General features: G+C 39.8%; 1 protein-coding gene across 1 annotated transcript in view; it reads left to right on the plus strand.

Moving 5' to 3' along the window:
* CEP97 (centrosomal protein 97) overlaps positions 1 to 22,443 on the plus strand; it is a 28,758-nt gene that overhangs the window by 1,743 nt on the left and 4,572 nt on the right. Inside the window, exons 2-10 of the mRNA XM_042954539.1 lie at positions 233 to 375; positions 1,029 to 1,187; positions 2,497 to 2,598; positions 4,288 to 4,401; positions 4,960 to 5,126; positions 12,901 to 13,065; positions 14,776 to 14,909; positions 16,693 to 17,467; positions 21,760 to 21,835. Coding sequence (XP_042810473.1) covers positions 233 to 375; positions 1,029 to 1,187; positions 2,497 to 2,598; positions 4,288 to 4,401; positions 4,960 to 5,126; positions 12,901 to 13,065; positions 14,776 to 14,909; positions 16,693 to 17,467; positions 21,760 to 21,835 — 1,835 coding nt within the window. The remainder of the gene's footprint in view (positions 1 to 232; positions 376 to 1,028; positions 1,188 to 2,496; positions 2,599 to 4,287; positions 4,402 to 4,959; positions 5,127 to 12,900; positions 13,066 to 14,775; positions 14,910 to 16,692; positions 17,468 to 21,759; positions 21,836 to 22,443) is intronic.

A 22,443-nucleotide genomic window follows, 5' to 3' on the forward strand; every position in this document is an offset into this window, starting at 1 on the left:
CTTGAGTAGAATATCACAGATTTTTAGGTGTAATTTTTGATATTTCTGAGAGAAAGTGAATAATTTCAATCTGTGGTCTTTTAGAACTCGATTGCTTTAGTTTTTAAATCTTGATATTTATTATGCCCTGGTGTTTTTTAACCTTAAATATAGAGATTTTATGAATATAATTCCATCCCTATGCTCAACCATTGTATTTGTGTTTTCTAACAATTTCTCTTCTATTTTCAAGGATCAGTGGTCAACTGGTCAGGACAGGGACTACAGAAATTAAGTCCAAACTTACCCTGTGAAGCTGATATTCATACTTTGATTCTGGATAAAAATCAAATTATTAAATTGGAAAATCTTGAGAAATGTAGACGATTAATACAGGTAAGTATTGCTATCTGGGGAAATAGTTATATACAACCAGTTTATTATTATACAAAACAATAAAATAACCTAACAAAAAGTAACTATACAGGCCTGGAAAGCAGTAAATGTTACCTTAAATTTTTACATGACAGTTTTCCTTGAAGATGAACATTTATTTATGTGCTGCATTTAAAATAGACTAGAAAAAGAAGCATTTGTTAAAAAAGGAAATATTTTATGTTGGCAAAGCATTGTGTTGCTAAGATAACTTTTTATGTTATGACGGAGGTAAAGAGTTCATTCGTTCATTCTTTCAATTAATGTTTATTGGTCTCCCTTATATATCTGGTACTGCTCTAGATTTTGCCAGACATTATAAGGATCTCATTCTTGTGGAGCTTATATTCTCAAGTAATTGCTCTGTTAAAAGTGTTTTCTTTTGAATAGTTGGAGAGGTTCTAATGGCTCAGTTTTATGTATATTCTCTATTGCCTAGGAACAACTTACAACAACAAGCACTGTAGAGTATTTAGACAAAATATGTGAAAAGTTCAAACTGGGTTTGTATATTTGGGAATATTTAGCCATGTAAACAAATCTTTTTAACCATTGTCATGTGAAAATAATATGCATGTTTTACTAAGAAAAATGATATCTTTTCCTTTCCACAGTTGTCAGTGGCTAATAATCGGCTGGTGCGAATGATGGGTGTGGCCAAACTGACCCAACTCAGGGTGTTAAATTTGCCTCATAATAGCATTGGCTATGTGGAAGGGCTAAAGGATCTAGTACATTTGGAATGGCTGAATTTGGCAGGAAATAATCTTAAGGTGAATTTTTTTTTTTTAATTTTTTTAATGTTTATTTATTTTTGAGAGAGAGAGAGAGAGAGAGCCAGAGCATGAGCAGGGGAGGGGCTGAGAGGGAGAGGGAGACACAGACTCCGAAGCAGGCTCCAGGCTCTGAGCTGTCAGCACAGAGCCCTACACAGGGCTTGAATCCACGAACTGCGAGATCATGACCTGAGCCAAAGTCAGGCACCCAACGGACCAAGCTACCCAGGTGCCCTGAATTGTTTCTTTTTTTAATTTACAAAGGTATTCACTATAATAGTGAATACAGAAATAAATAGAATAAAACGTGAAAGTACCTACTCCCACATTCCAGGGATCATTTCAGTTAACATAAACTGAAAAAATAATTTATTTTGAAACACATAACACAGTCCCATAGTGTTTTAAATGTGGACAAAGAATCTATATTATACTTAGAGGAATAGATCAAACAGTAGAATGGAATGTTAGGAGGGAGACTGTATCATGCTGCATTAAGCTTTGAATAAATGTTTAATAATATAGTAGAGAATATACTGTTTTAAAAGTAAAGAGAGGGTGTTGTATGCAAGCGATGAGTCACAGAATCAACCCCTAAAACCAAGAGCACACTGTATACACTGTATGTTAGCCAACTTGACAATAAATTATATTAAAAATAAATAAATGCAAAATAAAAGTCAAGAGATCTGGACTCTAGTCCTGCTTTCACCACTTAGTAGCTCTAAAATTTTGGTAAGTTAAAATCCCTGTGTCCTATTTTTTGATATGTTAGATGAGGGACTCAATTAAATGATAGTAATAGCTGACTTATTGATCAGTTAATTAATGCTAGATGCTATTCTAAGCACCTTAACTGTCAACTCATTCAATGTCATGACAGCCTATGAAGTAGGTATAGTCATTATGTCCATTACATAAATGAGAAACTGAGATCCAGAGAGGTAAAGTAACTTGCTTAAGGTCACATAGCCAGGAAGTTACAGAGCCAGGATTTGAATCCATCCAGTTTGGTTCCACTCTTTACTTATAAACTCTATACTATACCAACTGTCATGTGTTATCACTAAGGTTTTTTCAAGCTATAAATATCTGGGATGACATGGTTCTACTTTCAGAGGGATAATGAAGGTGGAAGCTTGTTACATAAGAATTTACCAAATTCTATTATTACTGCTCCCTCTTTCTCTTGCTAAGCTCTCCTCCTCTGCTTACAGTTGGAAGCAGAGGAGGCAGGAGACTCAGCTACGAGGAACTAGGGAAGAATTTCGTTTTTTGATTTTGTGTGATGCTTTTCTTGTGACAGGCCATAGAACAAATCAGTAGCTGCACAGCTCTACAGCACCTTGATTTATCAGACAATAACATACCCCAGATTGGTGATCTATCGAAATTGGTATCACTGAAGGTAAGTCTGTTTGCTGTGTCATTTCTGAAATTTTATACTAATATACCAAAAGGAAGTGATCTGATTGGCCTAAAATCATCCTACTCTGTATGAAGAACAGATTGTAACTTCTGATAAAAATTCTATTAGAGTACCAGAAATGAAGTATGAAATACTCTGTTGTTAGTTTCTGTAATTGATTTATTTTAATTAAAACTGATCATTGTAGTTAAGGTTAATTCTTATTTGCCATCCTTTGAACATAATGAAGTCCCCTTTATGTCTAATCAGCCAACACTAGCAGCGTAGCTATGTAATATGTAACATATTGGGCTGACATGTAATCATTCCTGAACTTGAGTCTGTTTTTTGACACTCAGGATGGCTGTTTTTTGAGTAATAGTTATCACTAAGTTATCAAAAGTCACTTCACTTTAATTTAAAAAGTAAACTTGTAATATATAGCACTTTTTATGGAGGGGAATGAATTATGCAATCAAATAAGTAAGTTTGATTGAATTATGCAATCAAATAAGTTGCAACTGAAGCTTCAAAAACATGTAGGCTTTTTCCATATTTTTGCATCGGTGGATATTATTAGCTTTAGGTGAATTCGTTAAACCTTAGAAGCAGTGTTATTAACTCACCGTTCCCCATGTCTTGAGCATAAATCATTTTTAGCAGCAATTACTGTAAACAATCTGATGTGTCCATATACTAAGAGAATTCAAATGAACTAAGGATTTTTTTTTTCCTGGAATGATTATTTTATCAGAACCCTGGATATTCAAAGCCTTTAGTTATTCATTGTTGCTGACATAATTTGAATCAGCTTTATCTGCAAATAGCATGTTCTACCTTTCTTAAGCTTTTAGCTTTCAAGAGAATACAGTTGTAAATTGTGGGTTGTGGGTTACTTCTCTCTCCAATTTACCAAAGCAAATTGGAAAATTTGCTTTATGTGTGATTTTTTTTAAAGTGTATTTATTTATTTTGAGAGAGAGAGTGCAAGCAGAGGAGGGACAGAGAGAGAGAGGGAGAGAGCAAATCCCAAGCTCTCAGCGCAAAGCTCAACATGGGGCTGGATCTCACAAGCTGTGAGATCATGACCTGAGCCAAGATCAAGAGTCAGACGCTCAATTGACTGAGCCACCCAGGCACCCATATATGTGCTTCTTTTAATGTTATCTTTCACTTTTCTCACTCTTTATTTTGATTTTGTATTGAAGGTTTTATTTTTAAGTAATCTTTCTACCCATTGTGGGGTTGAACTCATAACCCATGAGATCAAGAGTTGCATGCTCTACCGACCGATCCACCCAGGTGCCCCTATTTTGATGTTTTAAAAGGAAATGAACAATATGTTGGAAATGGTTCAAGTTTTAATAACTTAAATCTCAAAAAATGCTAGTTACTATACCAAGTGTGTGTTCTTGGACACATCTTTAAACGTTCTTGAGCTCGGAATGTGGACACGAAAAGAGAAAGTCGGATTAGAAGACCACCTAGGACCCTTGCAGTGTTATTAATCTTTGCTTTGTAAGTGATGAAAAGTATAATAAAATAGGTCCCTTTATTTTTCATACTCACCATTTTGGTTATGTCAAAATAGATAACATTTGTAATTTTTCATTTGTAATTTCATTCTGTTTTTACTTTCTGTTTTTACAAATTTTTCATTTGTAATTTCATTCTGTTTTTACTTTCAAGACCCTGCTTTTACATGGAAACATCATCACTTCTCTTAGAATGGCACCAGCTTATCTACCCAGAAGTCTTGCTATACTTTCCTTGGCAGAAAATGAAATCCGCGACCTAAATGAGGTAAAATTTGAGGGTATTTTGTGGGATCCAGGAAGCTACAAAGAATAGAAGAGATGCAGGATAAAGTTGTGAGCTCACTTGTGAACTGTGAGCATCTTGGAAGACACTACCATTAAGATGAAACACTGGACTCAAGATGATCGTTATTTTTCTTTCTACTTTTTTTTAATGTCAGTGGGTCACTAACGCTTCATTTCATTTGTAATGCTGCAACTTTTGTTCCATTTGGAAAGGATTTGTGGTAGATGTATATCTACATTAAAGGGGTCAATAAAGGACACTCTACCTTTCTCTGGCTACTATGTTTTCAAGATAGGATTTTCTCTATTAGGAAACATTGCTGATATTTGTAAGCAGTTTTGTGAAGCAAGGACAGATGGTCATATTGATGGAATTTTGGAAGCCTTTGGATAATATAAGAGTGGTACTTGTTGCTTTTCAGAACAAGAGGGAAATTGTTGCATTCTCAAACTGCCAAAGATGTGTAATCAACAATGGAAGCCCTGTGCTTGATAATGAATAGTCTATTTCATTCAACAAAGATATCCTTTGTTTCAGATCTCTTTTTTGGCATCCTTAACTGAATTGGAACAGTTGTCAATCATGAACAATCCTTGTGTGATGGCAACACCGTCCATTCCAGGGTTTGACTATCGGCCATACATCGTCAGCTGGTGCTTAAACCTCAGAGTCCTAGATGGATATGTGATTTCTCAGAAAGAAAGGTAAACACGACCTCTTTAATATCACATTAATCATGGAAGTTACCGTAAAGACCATTTCTAGCTGGCTACAGTTTAATAAACGAAATATTTCTTAAAATGTGCATTTAGAAATTAAGATCATTAATGCAATCATATGGCAAACTATATGCTGGTCGTTTAGGATTTTCTATCCTAAGAAGGGATAAGATATAAATATCAGCCCCAGATGCTGGGGCTAGTGAGTTTAACTTAATGCCCAACTTACAACAATTTGATTTCTAAAAGGTCTTTTGTTGGTTGTTCAGGAGCTTGGAGCATTTTTTTTTTTTTTTAATGTTTATTTACTTTTGAGAGAGAGAGAGAGACAGAGCACAAGCGGGGCAGGGGCAGAGAGAGAGGGAGACACAGAATCCAAATTAGGCTCCAGGCTCTGAGCTGTCAGCACAGAGCCTGATGCGGGGCCTGAACTCACAAACCACGAGATCATGACCTGAGCTGAAGCTGGATGTTCAACCGACTGAGCCACCCAGTCACCCCTGGTGCGTTTTCTGTAGAAATCATGTTTTGGATGCTATATAGGGTCTCAGACCAATCCCACAAAAGCTCCTAATCCATCCTATATGTAAGGGCAGTATTAATAATAGGACCCAACTACCATTTATAACAGTGATTCCTTGGGAAAATTCCTGCCAAGTTCCCATTTGGAACTGGTAGTAGGCATGCTGATTGGTCCTCCCCTACTCCTCCCTGTGAAGCAGCAGAAGTGGAACTCCCCTATCTCTGTAATCATGGATGGTTTCTACACTTGGAGCTGGTACCTCTGCATGATGGGGTATTCTGGACGCTGACACGTGGTCAGTGGAATCAGAGCTTTAGGGGAGATAAGAAACTAGGATGTGGACAAGAGTGGGAGAGCAGAGTTAAAGGGCATGAGAATTGAGATGAGTGTATTCTCTTCACTGTGCCTCATTTCATCTCTGCCTCTCACTGCATACCTACATGCACCATGGACTCAACATGTATGTTATTTCTTACCATTTCTCTCCATCTGTACTAGAGACTGATAGTAGCTGCTTGAGGGGTATGCCCGTGGGAGGATGAGTGGTAGATTACTGACAGGGCTTTCCTTTTCCTTATTCCTGCTGCTTCATCTAGTTGCTGAATAAGGCATGAGGCAGTGAGGAATGGCAGTCAGGACCTACATAGTGTAGGGGAGGGACATGTGTAGGGTCTAGTTTGCCTACAAAATAGTGTGGCTTGTCTTTTGCATTGTGTTGCTGTGTACTCAGAAACCTTATTTTGTTTTCAACTATGGGTAGTTCTAAAGCTTGAATATGGGTTTACTCTGATTATCTTCTCTGGCTCTTCCTTTAACAGAAAAAATACTTGTCAGATTTTTCTATGCAAGTATGACTGGCAACATTTTCATGTAGGAGGCAGGAGGTGAGATGGGCAGAGATAAGACTTTGGTGTAAAAAGAGACCTGGGAAAAGGGACAAGAGAAGGCTTCGCATCTTTCCCTCCCACCTATTAGCTATGTGGCCTGGACAAGTTCCTTAGTTTCTGTGAGCCTTTGTTTTCTCATCTGTAAAATGTGGATAATAGCTTTCAAGAATGAGGATCAGGATAATGCATATAGCATAATACTGATCATATAATAGGTGCTTAATAAAGGATAATTGTCAGTATTACTTAAAGATAGAGACTGAAAATTGAGGTGTTTCATAGAAACTAAAGCAAATGCTAAAAAGCAGAAGATATTTGGGGTGCCTGGCTGACTCAGTTGGTAGAGCATGTGACTTATTTGTTTGTTTGTTTATATTTTTATTTTTGAGAGGGGGAGAGAGAGAGAGAGAGAGAACGTGAGCAAGGAGGGACAGAGAGGGGGACAGAGGATCTGAAGCAGGCTCTGCAGTGACAGCAGTGAGCCCAGTGTGGGGCTTGAACTCACAAACTGTGAGATCATGACCTGAGCTGAAGTCAGACGTTTAACCAGCTGAGCCACCCAGGTGTCTAGAACATGTGACTCTTGATCTCAGAGTAATGAGTTCAAGACCCACATTGGACATAAAGCTAACTTAAAAAAAAAAAAGATGAGAAGATGAATTGTTGAATAGATGAATAATAATGCAAAGGCTATGTTTGTACACTGTGGAAATAGTTTTAATACAAGTGACTTTAAGATGAATTTGCATTTTTTTTTTTTTAACTTTCTGTGATTTCAGAGATTTCAGGAAGTAGAGAAGAAGTAGGCTTTCACTGGGGTGGTCTTTCCATGGGGTCATCCTACACTAAATAAGTATGGAATGAAGGAAGAGTTGGGAGGATAGCACAATAGCAACGGATTCTCCCCACCCTCCTGCCCCAACATTTAAAAAAACTGCAAGGTATCACATAATTCAGATATAGTTAAAAAATAATATTTAAAAATACCTACATAGTCACCACTGAGAGTAAGAATAGAACATAGTGAGGTGCCTGGGTGGCTCAGTTGGTTAAGCATCTGACTCTTGATTTAGGCTCAGGTCATGGTCTCGAGGTTCATAAGCTCGAGCCCCATGTTGGGCTCTGCGCTGACAGTGCAGAGCTTGCTTGGGATTCTCTCGTTCCTCCTCTCTCTCTGCCCCTCCCCCACTCACACTGTCTTCTGTCTCTCTCAAAATAAATAAATAAACTTAAAAAAAAAAAAACAACCAACAACTCTGGAAGTTTTGTTTAGGAGGGCAGAATTATTATAAGGGAGAGCTGTCATATGAGTAGCCTGAGCAGCATTCAACACATTTTCCTGGTCAACCTTGGGGATTGCCCTGAAGGACAGGAAGGAATTTCCAGTTTTTATATCTACCCAGCCTGTTGTTTGCAAGGAACATCCAGATTAAAAATTTTCTTCATTATGAAAAGTATCCCAGGTTCTTGGATGACTTCAGGTAGCCACATGTTGAATGTGTGTGTAACTGGAAAGAGTAAGTTGAGCAGTCAGCCACTCCTGTGGTGCTGTGACTGAGTGCTTTCTCAGAGAGAGGCACACCTGTGCAAAGACCAGCACCTTTGTGTAGGAACTCAGTATTTGGAGTCCTTTTGGAATTTGTTTCCATTTGTTTTATTATTTATGCGTCCTAGTCCCAAGCTACACCTCTGTTGTTTAGTTGGAGATCAGAACTTACAGAGCAGAATTTTGGAGTAGAGAGAGTACCATAGTGAACACCTAAATACGCACCATACTCCTTCAGCAATTACCAACTTTGCCTATCTTGTTTCATGTATTGCCCACTTTTTTTGTTGGACTATTTTATTATTTTTTAAAAATGTTTATTTATTTATTTTGGCAGAGTGAGCAAGCAGGGGAGGGGCAGGGGAGGAGCAGAGGGAGAGGGAGAGAGAGCATCCCAAGCAGGTTCCACAGTGTCAGTGCAGAGCCCAACATGGGAATCGATCCCGCCAACTGTGAGATCATGACCTGAGCTGAAATCAAGAGTCGGACACTTATCTGACTGAGCCACCCAGGTGCCCCTTGTTGGAATATTAAAAAAAATTTTTTTTTGATCTTTATTTTAGAGAGAGAGAGAGAGAGAGAGAGACAGAGCATGAGTGGGGGAGGGGCAGAGAGAGATGGAGACACAGAGTCTAAAGCAGGCTCTAGGCTCTGAGCTGTCAGCACAGAGCCCGATGCAGGGCTCAAACTCACAACTGCAAGATCATGACCTGGGCTAAAGTTGGATACTTAACCAACTAAGCCACCCAGGCACCCCTCCACCCCTTGTGGAATATTTTAATGTTTTTTTGAGACAGAGAGAGACAGAGCATGAGCAGGGGAGGGGCAGAGAGAGAGGGAGACACAGAATCTGAAAAAGGCTCCAGGCTCTGAGCTGTCAGCACAGAGCCCGACACGGGGCTCGAACTCATGGACCGTGAGATCATGACCTGAGCTGAAGTTGGACGCTTAACTGACTGAGCCACCCAGGCGCCCCCCCCTTGTAGAATATTTTAAAAGCAAATATTAAATATCATTTCATCTAATACTCCTTTTTTTCTTTAATGAGAAACAGCAGATTGTTTTAAGTTCTCTCTCTTAATAGTTGTTACTCCTATTATGTAAATTATTCCTTCAGTTTCAAGAGAAGAATCATACTGCAATGATTTGAAATTAATAGGTTAAGCTGAATGATTTTTAATTTTGTTTTTCTTTGAATTGGCAATGCTGTTTTAATTGGCAAGGAGATTATTTTACCTAGGAGAATGTTGTATGGATTAATAAACTTGTGTAATGATACTGATGAATGTGAAGCAAAGGCAGAGAAACAGATGTTACAGTAGTTGATGTTCCACAGTTTGTGGGTTTTCTCACACACTTAAAACTGGAATATTCACACTGAAGCCTTCTCTCTCCTCTTACTTTCACTTCTCTCTTTCCCAGCTACAAAACATCTATGACTTAGACCTGTTGCTTGCTGGCTAACATTAAAGTTGGTGATTGTTTTCTACTATGGATCTTTTTTGGGGACAGCTTTCCAGCTTCTCTCCTGCTTGCCAGGAGAACTTAGGGAAATTTAGAGCAGATTTCAAGAACATTTTGAATGATCAGTATTTAGTGCACAGGAATGAATCCATGGAAGAAATACTTTGAATTATTTTTATTAGGTAAAATAAAATTTTTATCTTTAGACTAAGGTTGGGATTTCATAACTTCAGTTCATCAGCTTGCCATACCTCATATCTCATTGTTCGAAAACAGTTTTTCTTTTCTTATGAAACTGGCAAATCACAGGAAACTAATGTTGTTTTATTTGCACCATGACTCTCTTGCATGATTTAACCAGTTATCAAAGAACCAGTTTCTTTTCTGTCTATAGTAGAATGTGGGTGTCTCGACAGTTTTGGACTGTACAGTTTGTATGATGTGGATACCTTAATATCAAGGTCCAAATAAATGGTTGTGGATTGAAAGTGATTTTCAAACTCTTTGTAATGCTAAGTTAATGCTATAAAAATAGAGAAAGTATACTAAAATGATCCAGCCTCAACTTCAAGTTGAGGGGTAGATTTAAGAATAGTAAAATTGAGGGTTGCCTGGGTGGCTCAGTAGGTTAAGTGTCAGACTCTTGGTTTCGGCTCAGGTCATGATCTAATGGTTTATGAGTTCGAACCCCACATCGGGCTGTGTGCTGGCAGCATGGAGCCTGTTTGGGATTCTCTCTCCCTCTCTCTTCTCTGCTCCCCCCACTTGCACTGTCTCTGTCTATCTCAAATAAACAAACTTAGGGAAAAAAAAAAAAAAGAATGGTAAAATTGAGGCAATGGCATGTTAATGAAAAAACCCATCAAAACGTATATGCAAAAGTAAAGAGTAGTATAATGACCTCCCATGAATTCATCATCCAACTTCAACAGTTTACAACTCGTGGCCAACCTTGTCATCTGTACCTTCACCTACTCCCTGTTCTCCTCTTATTTGCAAGCATATCTCAAAGTACATATAATTTCATCTGTGACTATTTCAGTATATATCTCTAAAAGATAGGGCTCTTAATGAAATAACTATAATACTACTATCATCTCAAAAAATGTAATAATTCCTTAATAACATCAGATATTAGTTCAGTGCTTACATTTCTAATAGTCCTCATAAAGGCAGTTTTTAAATTTTTGGTTTTTTTTTTTTTGGAAACAGGATCCAAATAAGGCCCTACATTGTGATTTGTCTCTATAGCTTTTAAATTTCCTTCTTGCTTTTTTAGTGACTTAAAACATGAATTTATTATTGTTGCGTGCTCCATGGGCTGTCCATGCTGATTGGGTGGTTCTCACGCAATTGTGAAATCACACATGAGGCTGGAGTCACCTGAGGGCTCAACTTGCCAGATGCTCAAGATGATGCTTTTATTATTTATTTATTTATTTATTTATTTATTTATTTTAAAATTTATTTTAGTATTTATTTATTTCTGAGACAGAGACACAGCATGAGTGGGGGAGGGGCAGAGAGAGGGAGGGAGACACAGAATCCGAAGCAGGCTCCAGGCTCTGAGCTGTCAGCACAGAGCCCTATGCAGGGCTCGAACTCACAAGCCGTGAGATCATGACCTGAGCCGAAGTCAGTTGCTCAACTGACTGAGCCACCCAGGCACCCTTCAAGATGATGCTTTTAAATCTCTTTTAACTATAGGTTTCTATTCTTTTATTTATTTATTTATTTTTGCTTTCTTTTGTCCTTTTTTTCGTTGTTGTTGATAAAACCAGATGATGTGTCCTGTGGAGTTTCCCACTGTGCTTATTTCGCTGGTTATATCCCTTTGTCCTTTGATGTGCTCCTTTCTCCTGTGTTTCCTGTAACTTGGTAGGAACATGCATAGGTTTCATTAGATTCAGGCTTTTTTTTTTTTTTTTTTTTTTTTTTTAATTTTTTTTAAAAATTTTTTTTTCAACGTTTTTTATTTATTTTTGGGACAGAGAGAGACAGAGCATGAACGGGGGAGGGGCAGAGAGAGAGGGAGACACAGAATCGGAAACAGGCTCCAGGCTCCGAGCCATCAGCCCAGAGCCTGACGCGGGGCTCGAACTCATGGACCGCGAGATCGTGACCTGGCTGAAGTCGGACGCTTAACCGACTGCGCCACCCAGGCGCCCCTAGATTCAGGCTTTTTTGTGGGAAGACTACTTTTTGGGTTCTAGCAAGGGACACACACACACACACACACACACACACACACACACAGACACAGTGTTTGGTTGCCCTTCATGTTATTGTTATTAGTAGCTAGCTATTAATGCCTAAACCCTTAATTCATTCACTGAGAGCTTCAAAATGGTGAGGTTTTAATCCATTCATTTTATTAGCTGGAATACTTCTATAAAGTAACTATTTGGTCACTCATGGTGTAGCTTGTATAGGAAAGATAGAATTAATAATATTTAATTCTTATCCTTTACTTACCAATTGTTAAAAATAATGAGTTGGTGGGGCACTAGCATCTTCCAGCTGTGACCAATCAGCTTTAAAGAAATTTTTTGTTTGTATAAATGACTTTTTAAAAAAGCTTATTTATTTATTTTGAGAAAGAGAGAGAGGGGGACAGAGGATCTGAAGTAGGATCTGAAGTCTGCACGGACAGCAGACAGTCCCATGTGGGGCTTGATCTCACTGTGAGATCATGACCTGAGCCAAAATCCAGAATCGCACTGAGCTACCCAGGCACCCCTTTTTAAAATTTTTTTATTTTAGAGAGAGAGCAAGCACATGAGTTGGGGAGAGGGGCCAAGGAGGAGAGAGAGAGAGAGAGAGAAAGAGAATTCTAAACAGGCCTGGCACAGCATGGAGCTGGACAAAGGGCTCAATCTCACAACTCTGGGGTCATGAGCTGAGTGGAAATCAAGAGTTGGATGCTCAAATGACTGAGCCACCCAGGCCCCACCTCCACCCCCATTAGCTTTTTTTTTTTTTTTTTTTTTAGCTATCAGTATGAACTAATGGATTTAAATGTAATTGATATATTTAGGTACTTTAGTTTGACAGCAAATAGAGGAAATACTCATTGCTTCTTTGAAAATAACTTAAAGATTTTTGGAACCATAAGTACAACTTTGTGGAAGTGCCCCTAAGCAAGTAAAAAGGTTTAAAACATTGTGACAGTAAAGGGAGTGAATCAGAAGGAAAGATTTTTTAAAAGAACTTATGTGGATTTTATTTATGAAAACCATCCAATGATGCTATAAATTAAGAAGGAAGATGATTGTTGCTTCAAAATGTATCTTGTCTACTCTGGTGTCCTCTCCTCTTTTGTATATCCCCTGATTCCAGTTTGAAAGCTGAATGGCTCTATAGTCAAGGCAAGGGGAGAGCCTATCGGCCAGGCCAGCACATCCAGCTTGTCCAGTATCTGGCTACAGTCTGTCCTCTCACTTCTACGCTGGGTCTTCAAACTGCCGAGGATGCCAAACTAGAGAAGATTCTGAGCAAACAGAGGTAAGCCCCTTTATTTGTAGCAGCTGGTGAATTCACAAGTGAAAATACCTCTGAGTCTTCCTGCATGGTTAGTAGGACAGAGGCAAGTACTGTGACCCACATTTCTGGGTAGTTGGGCCGCTTGTCACTGCAGCAGTCCTGCTGGGGAACTAAACCATGTGGTGCAGTCCAGCTTGCATTGTTAGTCATTTCCTGAGTGGGGAGAGCCAAGCACTATGGAAGAAGGGGACTTAAAATTTTTTTTTTTTTTATGTTTTATTTTTTATATTTGAGAGAGAGAGAGAGAGAGAGAGAGCGAGCATGAGCAGGGAAGGGGGCAGAGAGATGGAGACAGACTCTGAAACAGGCTCCAGGCTCTGAGCTGTCAGCACAGGGCCCCATGCAGCGATCCAACTCATGAGCAGTGAGATTGTGACCTGAGCTGAAGGTCGGATGCCCAACTGACTGAGCCACCCAGGCACCCTGGGAGAAGGGGATTTTTAAAAAATACATATTTATTCTTTTAGTGCAGGTGTTTCATATGGGTTTTTGTTATTTTTAAAGTTTACTTATTTTGAGAGAGAGAGAGGGAGAGAGAGTGCATGTGAATAGGTGCAGGGCAGAGAGAGAGAGGGAGAGGATCCCAAGCCAGCTCTGTTGTCAGCATGGAGCCCAAGGTGGGGCTCGATCTTGTGAACTGTGAGATCATGACCTGAGCTAAAACCAAGAGTCTAACGCTTAATGGATTGAGCCACCCAGGTTCCCCTCATCTGGGTGTTTAAATACTAATATTAAGACGTGAAGCCAAGGGGCACCTGGGTGGCTCAGTTGGCTAAGAGTCCCACTTGGGCTCAGGTCATGATCTGACGGTTTTTGACTTCGAGCCCCGCATCGGGCTCTGTTGTCAATGCAGAGCCCTCTTCAGCTCCTCTGTGTCTCTCTCTTTCTGCCCCTCCCCTGCTCTCTCAAAAATAAATGTTAAAAAAAAAGTGAAGCTAGAACCAAAGTTATTATTTTTTTTAATCACAGTCCTGCCCTCACGTGTTTGTGCATGTTTGTTCCTATGAGAGTGTCTATATGATTGTGAGTTAAAAATAAGTTTCTTGGGGCACCTGGGTGGCTCAGTTGGCTAAACGTCCAATTTTGGCTAAGATCATGATCTCGAGGTCTGGTCCGTGAGTTCGAGCCCTGCCCCAGGCCTGGAGCCTGCTTCGGATTTTGTGTCTTCCTCTCTGTCTGCTCCTTCCCTGCTCATGCTCTGTCTCTCTCTGTCTCTCAAAATGAATAAACGTTAAAAAAAAATTAAAAATAAGTTTCTTAACCTTTTCTATCCAGTGATTTCAAATGAGACTTTTTAAAAAAATTATTTAAATCTTTATTTTTGAGAGAGTGAGAGAGAGAGAGAAAGACACACAGTGTGAACAGGTGAGGAACAAAGAGAGAGGGAGACACAGAATCCAAAGCAGGCTCCAGGCTCTGAGCTGTCAGCACAGCCCAACGTGGGTCTCAAACCCATAAACTGCAAGTTCATGACCTGAGCCGAAGTCAGACACTTAACTGCCTGAGCCACCCAGGCACCCCTCAAATGAGACTTTTTGATTTGGTAGTAATTAAAGATATCTACTTCAAAAACTTGTACATTTCTACGTTTTTGACAGTATTATGTAAGAAGCAAAAAAGCTTTGTTTTTGTGGTTAGTATTAAATCACATCAGATGTTATTGATTTTCAGGTTTCACCAGAGGCAGTTGATGAACCAAAGCCAAAGTGAAGAGCTGGCTCCTCTTGCTCCTGTTGAAACAAGAACACCCCTTGTACCTGAGCATTCAAGCCCTGTTCAAGATGGCCAGAGAGTCCAGGAAGGCGGTACGAAATTAACTGCTCTCTGATCCTTTTTCTTCAAGTTGTTAGATCTGTTGCGTACCATAAAACAAAAAAGTATAGGGGCGCCTGGGTGGCGCAGTCGGTTAAGCGTCCGACTTCAGCCAGGTCACGATCTCGCGGTCCGTGAGTTCGAGCCCCGCGTCAGGCTCTGGGCTGATGGCTCGGAGCCTGGAGCCTGTTTCTGATTCTGTGTCTCCCTCTCTCTCTGCCCCTCCCCCGTTCATGCTCTGTCTCTCTCTGTCCCAAAAATAAATAAAAAACGTTGAAAAAAAAATTAAAACAAAACAAAACAAAACAAAAAAGTATACATTCTCCTAATTTTTTGTTTGTTAAGTGAACATTTAGGTCTTATATTTTATATATGTATCTATACAGGCATACATGTAAAACTACTGTATTTTAAGGTGTTAATTTTTGTTTATTATTGTTTTTGTCATTGGTATTATGTTTTTAGTATTATTTTTTATTACATTTTAAATTTTAATTTCAGTATAGTTAACATACAGTGTTATATTAGTTTCAGGTGTACAATATAGTGATTCAGCAATTCTGTACATTACTCAGTGCTCATCATGATAAACATATTCTTAATCCCCATCACCTATTTCACCCCTCCCCCCACCCCCCGCCCCCACACCTCCCCTCTGGTAGCCATCAGTTTGTTCTCAATAGTTAAGAGTTTGTTTCTCGGTTTGTCTGTCTCTCTTTTCTTCCTTTGCTCATTTGTTTTGTTTCTAAAATTCCACATATGAGTGAAATCATATGATATTTGTCTTTCTCTGACTTAATTCACTTAGCATAATACTCTCTAGATCCTTCCATGTTATTGCAAATAGCAAGATTTCATTCCTTATGATGGCTGAATGTTATTTCATTATGTGTGTGTGTGTGTGTGTATGTCACATCTTCTTCATTCACTGCACACTTGAGCTGCTTCCGTAATAGCACTACTGTAAATAATGCTGCAGTAAACATAGGGGTACATGTATCCCTTTGAATTAGTGTTTTTACATTTTTGGGGGTAAATACCAAGTAGTGAGATTTCTAGATCATAGGGTAGTTCTATTTTTAACTTTTTGAAGAACGTCCATAGTGTTTTCCATAGTGGCTACAGTTTGCATTCCCACCCACAGTGTACAAGGGTTCTTTTTTCTATACATCCTTGCCATCGCTTGTTTTTTTGTATTTTTGATTTTAGCCATTTTAGCAATTCTGAGAGGTGTGAAGTGATATCTCATTGTAGTTTTGATTTGCATTTCCCTGATGATGAGTGATATTGAGCATCTTTTCATGTGTCTGGCCATCTGGATGTCTCTTGGAGAAATGTCTGCTCATGTCTTCTGACCATTTTTAATTGGATTATTTGTTTTTTAGATGTTGAGTTGTATCAGTTCTTTATATATTTTGGATAGTAACCCTCTATTGGATATGTCACTTGCAAGTATCTTTTTTCATTCAGTAGGTTGCCTTTTTGTTTTGTTGATTGTTTCTTTCACTGTGCTTCAATTTTAATTCTTAAAAAACGTTCAGAGAAAAAACATTCAGAGTTGCCACCTTTTGTATTGACTGATACTTTGATTTTTCCCATGATTATTGCAAGAATTCATTTTCTTAAGTCTTTGATGTTTTAGGCATATTGGAGGAAATCACTGAAGGCATTTTATTTACTATATTTTAGGGGTTAGATTTCATTACAAAGATAAAACTAAAAAAATACCTCTTTAAATATTTAGTGGTTTCAATGATATTTTGTTGATTCTTCTAGAACCTGTCATCCAAGTCAATTCTTGGGTTGGGACTAACAGTAATGATGATCAATTACATGCTGTTAAGAATAACTTTCCAGCCTCTGTACACGCTACAAGATATTCCCGAAATGACCTGCACTTGGAAGACATACAGACAGATGAGGACAAGTTAAACTGTAGTCTTCTCTCTTCAGAGTCTACTTTTATGCCAGTTCCATCAGGACTGTCTCCAGTATCACCTACAGTTGAGCTGAGGCTGCAAGGCATTAACTTGGGCCTAGAAGATGATGGTGTTGCAGATGAGTCTTTGAAAGGGCTGGAAAACCAAGACTTCAGTAAGGAAGAAGAAAAGGCTTTTTGGACTGCAAGTGAGAATTCTGCTCAAACTACGGAAAGTGCTGTTAGTACAGAGGTAAATGAGGAAGGTGGGCTGTTACCTTGTCTGGAGCCAACAGTAACCAATGCTGTCTTGAAGGATGACACCCATAGTCTTATATCTTTTCCTGAGTCGGTTGGACACAATGTCTTCCATACGCTGCCAGACAGTGAAGAAACCATATCTCAATCAGCTTCAGAGAAACTTCCCTGTGGAGTTTTAACCCAGAGACCTGTTGCTTTGGGACAAGATAAAGTTGCCCTTCAGAAATTGAATGAAGCAGCCACCAAACTTCAGGCCTCTTGGCGAGGCTTTTATACCAGGAACTATAACCCCCAAGCTAAAGATGTGCGTCATGAAATCCGGCTGCGTAGAATGCAGGAGCACATTGTTTGCTTAACTGAAGAAATAAGGAGGTGGGCCAAAAGTCCTTGTTTAGGTGCTGTTTTGTTGGTTTGGGAGTGTCAGAGTCTTAGAGTTGATTCAGAACATTGAACCATCGCTGCTGTGGTCAGGATACTTCATACCGTGTTGACACTCTTGGTTTCCTGATCTAGAACATATGGAAAGCATTTTGAAGACAGAACCTGCCAAATGCATCTGTCTCCATCTCTAGCTCAGCACTTGGTTCATTGATGCAGTATAGCAGTAAATGTTGAGTGATTACTTGTCTTAAAGATGTTTTTAAACTTTAGAAAGGTACAGAAAATGTAAAGGAACTGAATAAATATAGAAATGAGAAGATGAGAAAGTATACATAGAACCCAGTAAGTGAAGAGAGAATTAAAGAGTGAGGATTTAGAAGGGACTAAAATTCTGGGGCAATGGTAGGAATTATTCCTCACTTCTGGGGCTCACATGTTTTACTGACTGCCACCCAAGAGAATTAGGACTTCATGAATTTATTTTGAGTATTAGTATTGCCACTAGCAATATTTATTGATATTATCAGTTGGAAGAGGAGGAGGCAGTGAAAGACATTGAGAAGGGGCACCCAGTGTGGTAGAAAAATAGGGAGAATGTGTGTCTCAGCTTTTAAAAAAAATTTTTTTTTTAATATTTATTCATTTTTGAGAGACAGAGAGAGACAGAGCATGAGTGGGGAAGGAGCAGAGAGAGAGGGAGACACAGAATCCGAAGCAGGCTTTAGGCTCTGAGCTGTCAGCACAGAGCCTGACGCAGGGCTCGAACTCATGAACTGCGAGATCATGACCTGAGCCCAAGTCGGGTGCTCAACCACCTGAGCCACTCAGGCACCCCGTGTGTCTCAGCTTTGATAGGGAAGTGTTTTAGGAGAGAAGAAAGGTGCCGTAGGGAGGACAGAGAGTTTAGAAGCTGGAAGTTATTGGCGACTATACGGGGGGGACCTTAGGGCTGTTCTCGAGTTTCATGATTTGCTAAACAGACTCACAGAACTCAGGAAAGCTATTCTATTCATGACTCTGGTGTATTACAGTGAGAGGGTACTGATTAAAGTCAGCAAAGAAAAAAGGTGTATAGGGCAGAGTCCCGGAGAGACCAGGCACAGGCTTCTAGTTGTCTTCTTCCAGTGGAGTAGTACAGATAGGGCTTGAATCTCATGGCAATGATGTGTGACAACACATATGAAGTATTGCCAACCAGGGAAGCTCACTGAAGCCCTGATATGCAGGGTTTTTATTGGGCATCAGTCACATAGCATTGAGTGCCTGTGTGACTAACCTTAATTACTTAGACCTTAGCCCCTTACATAAGGGCAGACTGCTACAGTACAGTGTCTGTATCAGGGCCACAGGTGAACAAAACAGGTATTCACCTAAAAGCACATTGTTAGCATAAACTATCTGGTTTGGCCCCAAGGCCCACATATACAAAGATACTCTTATCAACAGGATATTTCGAAGGCTTGGATATTATTTCCCAGACCCAGTCAAGGCCGGTCTTATCTTTGGAATATGTAGGGTTTGAAGATCCCAAGCTAGCTGAATTAACCCTTTCCTGCCCAGTGAATTTCCTAAGAGGAGCTTCAGTGACAAAGTGGAATCAGACAGTTTGGAATGGGTTGAATAGTGAATGAGAGGTGAAGAATGAGTGTAGCCAGTTCTTTTGGAGTATGTTGCTTGAGGAAAAGAACAGAGGAGTTGTTGCTGGAGGAGAATCTGAAATTAAAGAAATTTCTATTATTTTATTTATTTAAAACAATATTTTAATGTTTATTTTTGAGAGAGAGAGAGAGAGACAGAGTGCGAGCAGGGGAGGGGCAGAGAGAGAGGGAGACACAGAATCTGAAGCAGGCTCCAGACTCTGAGCTGTCAGCACAGAGCCCAACGCGGGTCTTGAACCCGTGAACCACAAAGTCATGACCTGAGCCGAAGTTGGACACTTAACCGACTGAGCCATCCAGGTGCCCATATTTGTTTATTTTTTAAAAAGATTATTTTGAGAGAGAGAGAGTGCATGTACAAGCCGTGGGGAGGGGAAGGGGGCAGAGAAAGAGGGAGAAAGAGAATCCCAAGCATGTCCGCACTGTTAGTGTGAGCCTGATACAGGGCTTGAACTCACGAACTGTGAGATCATGACCTGAACTGAAATCAAGAGTCAGACGCTTAACCAACTGAGCCACCCAGGCACGCCAGGAAAATTCTTCTTTAAAGAACCTAAAGCCCCTGGGTGGCTCAGTTGATTGAGCTTCTGACTCTTGATTTCGGCTCAGGTTATGATCCCATGATTGTGGGATTAAGTCCCACATTAGGCTCTGCACTGTGCGTGGAGTCTGCTTAAGACCCTCTCTCTTTCTCTCTCTCTCTCTCTCTCTTTCTCTCTTCCTCTGCCCCTTTCCCCCATTCTCTCTGTCTCAAATAAATTTTAAAAAAAGATGGGAGATACAGAGCATGTTCATGTGTTGATGGAATGATTCAATAAGTAGGGAAAAACGGATAATGCAGAGGAAGGAAAGGAGAAGTATGGGGTTGAAGTTCTTGAGAAGGTGAAAGAAGGATCTGTGCACAAGAAGAGGGAGTGGCCTGAGCTAGGAGCAGGAGCAGGAGCAGGAGCAGGTAAGGTGGTAGGTTTGATACTGGGGGACAGGAAGTCCTGTCTAATGGATGCCGCTTCTTTTTCAGTGATATAGAAGACAGGCTCAACATTTGAAAATGAGAGAGTTGTGAGGTATTCGTCTTAAAAGTGAACTTACAAGGAGAATGGAGGATTACCAGACAATGTGAGGAAAAAGTTAGAGTGGAAGACAGTAGGTCAGGTTGTATGATTTTCATCAGTAGCTCTCAGCTGTTTTCTTCTGATTCGGGCATGGTTAATTTGGTTCTTCCAGGAATGGGTTTTTTCCAGGTGAACATGATAGGAGAGAGAGACAAAGGAGCTGAAGATATTTGGGAGGGGATGCTTATAATGGTGGATCTTGGGATTTAAACAAGGTAAAAGGAGAGCCAGGAGGAGGTGGGGGTCACTAATGTGGAGGTATGGATGAAGGCTGGATGTCCAGATTGTCGTAGGGGGAACAAGAGCCAGTGGGCTGGGACGAAAGGAGGTAGTGGTTTGTGTGGGTGCTTGAGATCGTTTTTAAAATGACTGGGTCTCTAGTGAGACTGTGAGAATGAATGACGTAGGGTGGATTATTATGAGGGACAGCGTCCATGTGAGTGCTGAGGTCTCCAGAAATGATGATAGCAATGGAGCTGAGAGACACTCGCCCTGAGACTTTCATGAATGGGGGCAGATAATGGGAGGCCTGTATGTGAAAAGAGTTTGGGGAAACTTAGCAGGATGGCAGGAGTTCTTCAAGGAGGAAGGCAAAGAATGTTTGTCGACAGTAGTGAGAAGCTATCTTCTGACCCTGATGTATGGATGTATAGCTTCCACTTTTTTTTTTTTTAAGTAGGCTCCCTGTACAACATGTGGCTTGAACTCACAGCCCCAAGATCAAGAGTCGCATGCTCTACCAACTAGGCCAGCCAGGTGCCCTAAAATAACTTCCACTTGAGAGGGCTACAGTGCCCTCAGCAATATGTCTGATTCAGTCAAGGAAAATTTCAAAGAAGAGGTTGAGAAATTAAGGGAGTTTACTGATTACAATTTAGGAGTCCCAGATGGCACAGGAGAAGGACTTGGGGGGGCTAGAAAAAGTGGTGACATTCTGGAAGGTAATGGACAACTAAGGGAGCCTTAGCTTGGTGACAGGCCTATGGAGAGGGCAGCAGTGAGCCCAGATTAATACTTTAATGAATAAGGGGAAGTGATGGAAGGGCAGCTCTGTTGATAATGGCAAGGAATATGTCAGGGACGGGCAAACAGGGACTGAATTTGATGGGATTAGTCCTACTAATAATCTCTTAGAAGAGGGCTGTCAAGCTGTGATCCTAATCCTCAGTTGCTCTGAGGCTTTGAGCAAGTACTCCTTGCTGCAGGCTCCTGTGTCTTTGGTGTTCTTGGCTGGGAAATAACAGCCAGATAAAGAGCCGTTTAATATTTTGTTTTATTTTTCATCATTGGCAATACTTTGTGGAGCCAGTATCATCTAAATTTCAGTTATATTCATTTGGCTTCTACACTGAGTCATACTTTAAAACTAGTTTCAGTTTAGATACTCTAAAAGTAGAAAGGGCTGTTACTAGATTATTAATGTCTTGACAGCACAAGTGTTTATTAGTTGTAACAACAGGCGCAAGTCAAAGCACCCTTCGTTGTGTCAGTAATGGATTTTGAATTATTGTAGATTAAGAAAAGAAAGAGATGAAGAACGCATTAAAAAATTTGTGCAAGAGGAGGCTGTCAGATTCCTTTGGAACCAGGTAAACCCATTCCTGCTGATTTACCTAATGTATGAACAAAGAAACATTCTGGATTTATGGAGATAATCATAGAGTAGTCAGGCATATTAAGCACTTCTTCTAAAGGTTGAGGACATGGTCTGTGTTCTTTGCCACTAACTCTGAACCAGGCCAGTGAATTTCATTACATTTTATTTAATCTCAAGAAAAATATTTTCATAATTTTGACCACAAAGATAAACCATAAAGATGAAGGAAAGCACTAAATTGAGGGATGTTGTCATAATTTCCACTAAGGAGAAAAAACCCAATTGGAAGTTTTATGTAGTTGTCTTTCTTGTTTTATCTTTTGGGAATATTTGAATATAAGGTGGCTAAAATGGTATATAATGGCTACAATATGCATGTCCTAAAAAGAATGCATGACTTCTTGGGAAAGAGAGTTTGAATCCTGTAATAGTAGCACACATCAGAGATAGTTCAGACAATCAGTTTTACTGTTATTTTATCTCATCAAATATTTTTTTTAATGTTTATTTATTTTTGAGAGAGGGAGTGTGCACTCATAGGGGAGGGGCAGAGAGAGAGAGGGAGACAGAGGAGCCAAAGCCCAGGCTCCAGGCTTTGTG

The sequence above is a fragment of the Panthera leo genome, chromosome C2, assembly GCF_018350215.1.
Source record: "Panthera leo isolate Ple1 chromosome C2, P.leo_Ple1_pat1.1, whole genome shotgun sequence".
Lineage (NCBI taxonomy): Eukaryota > Metazoa > Chordata > Mammalia > Carnivora > Felidae > Panthera > Panthera leo.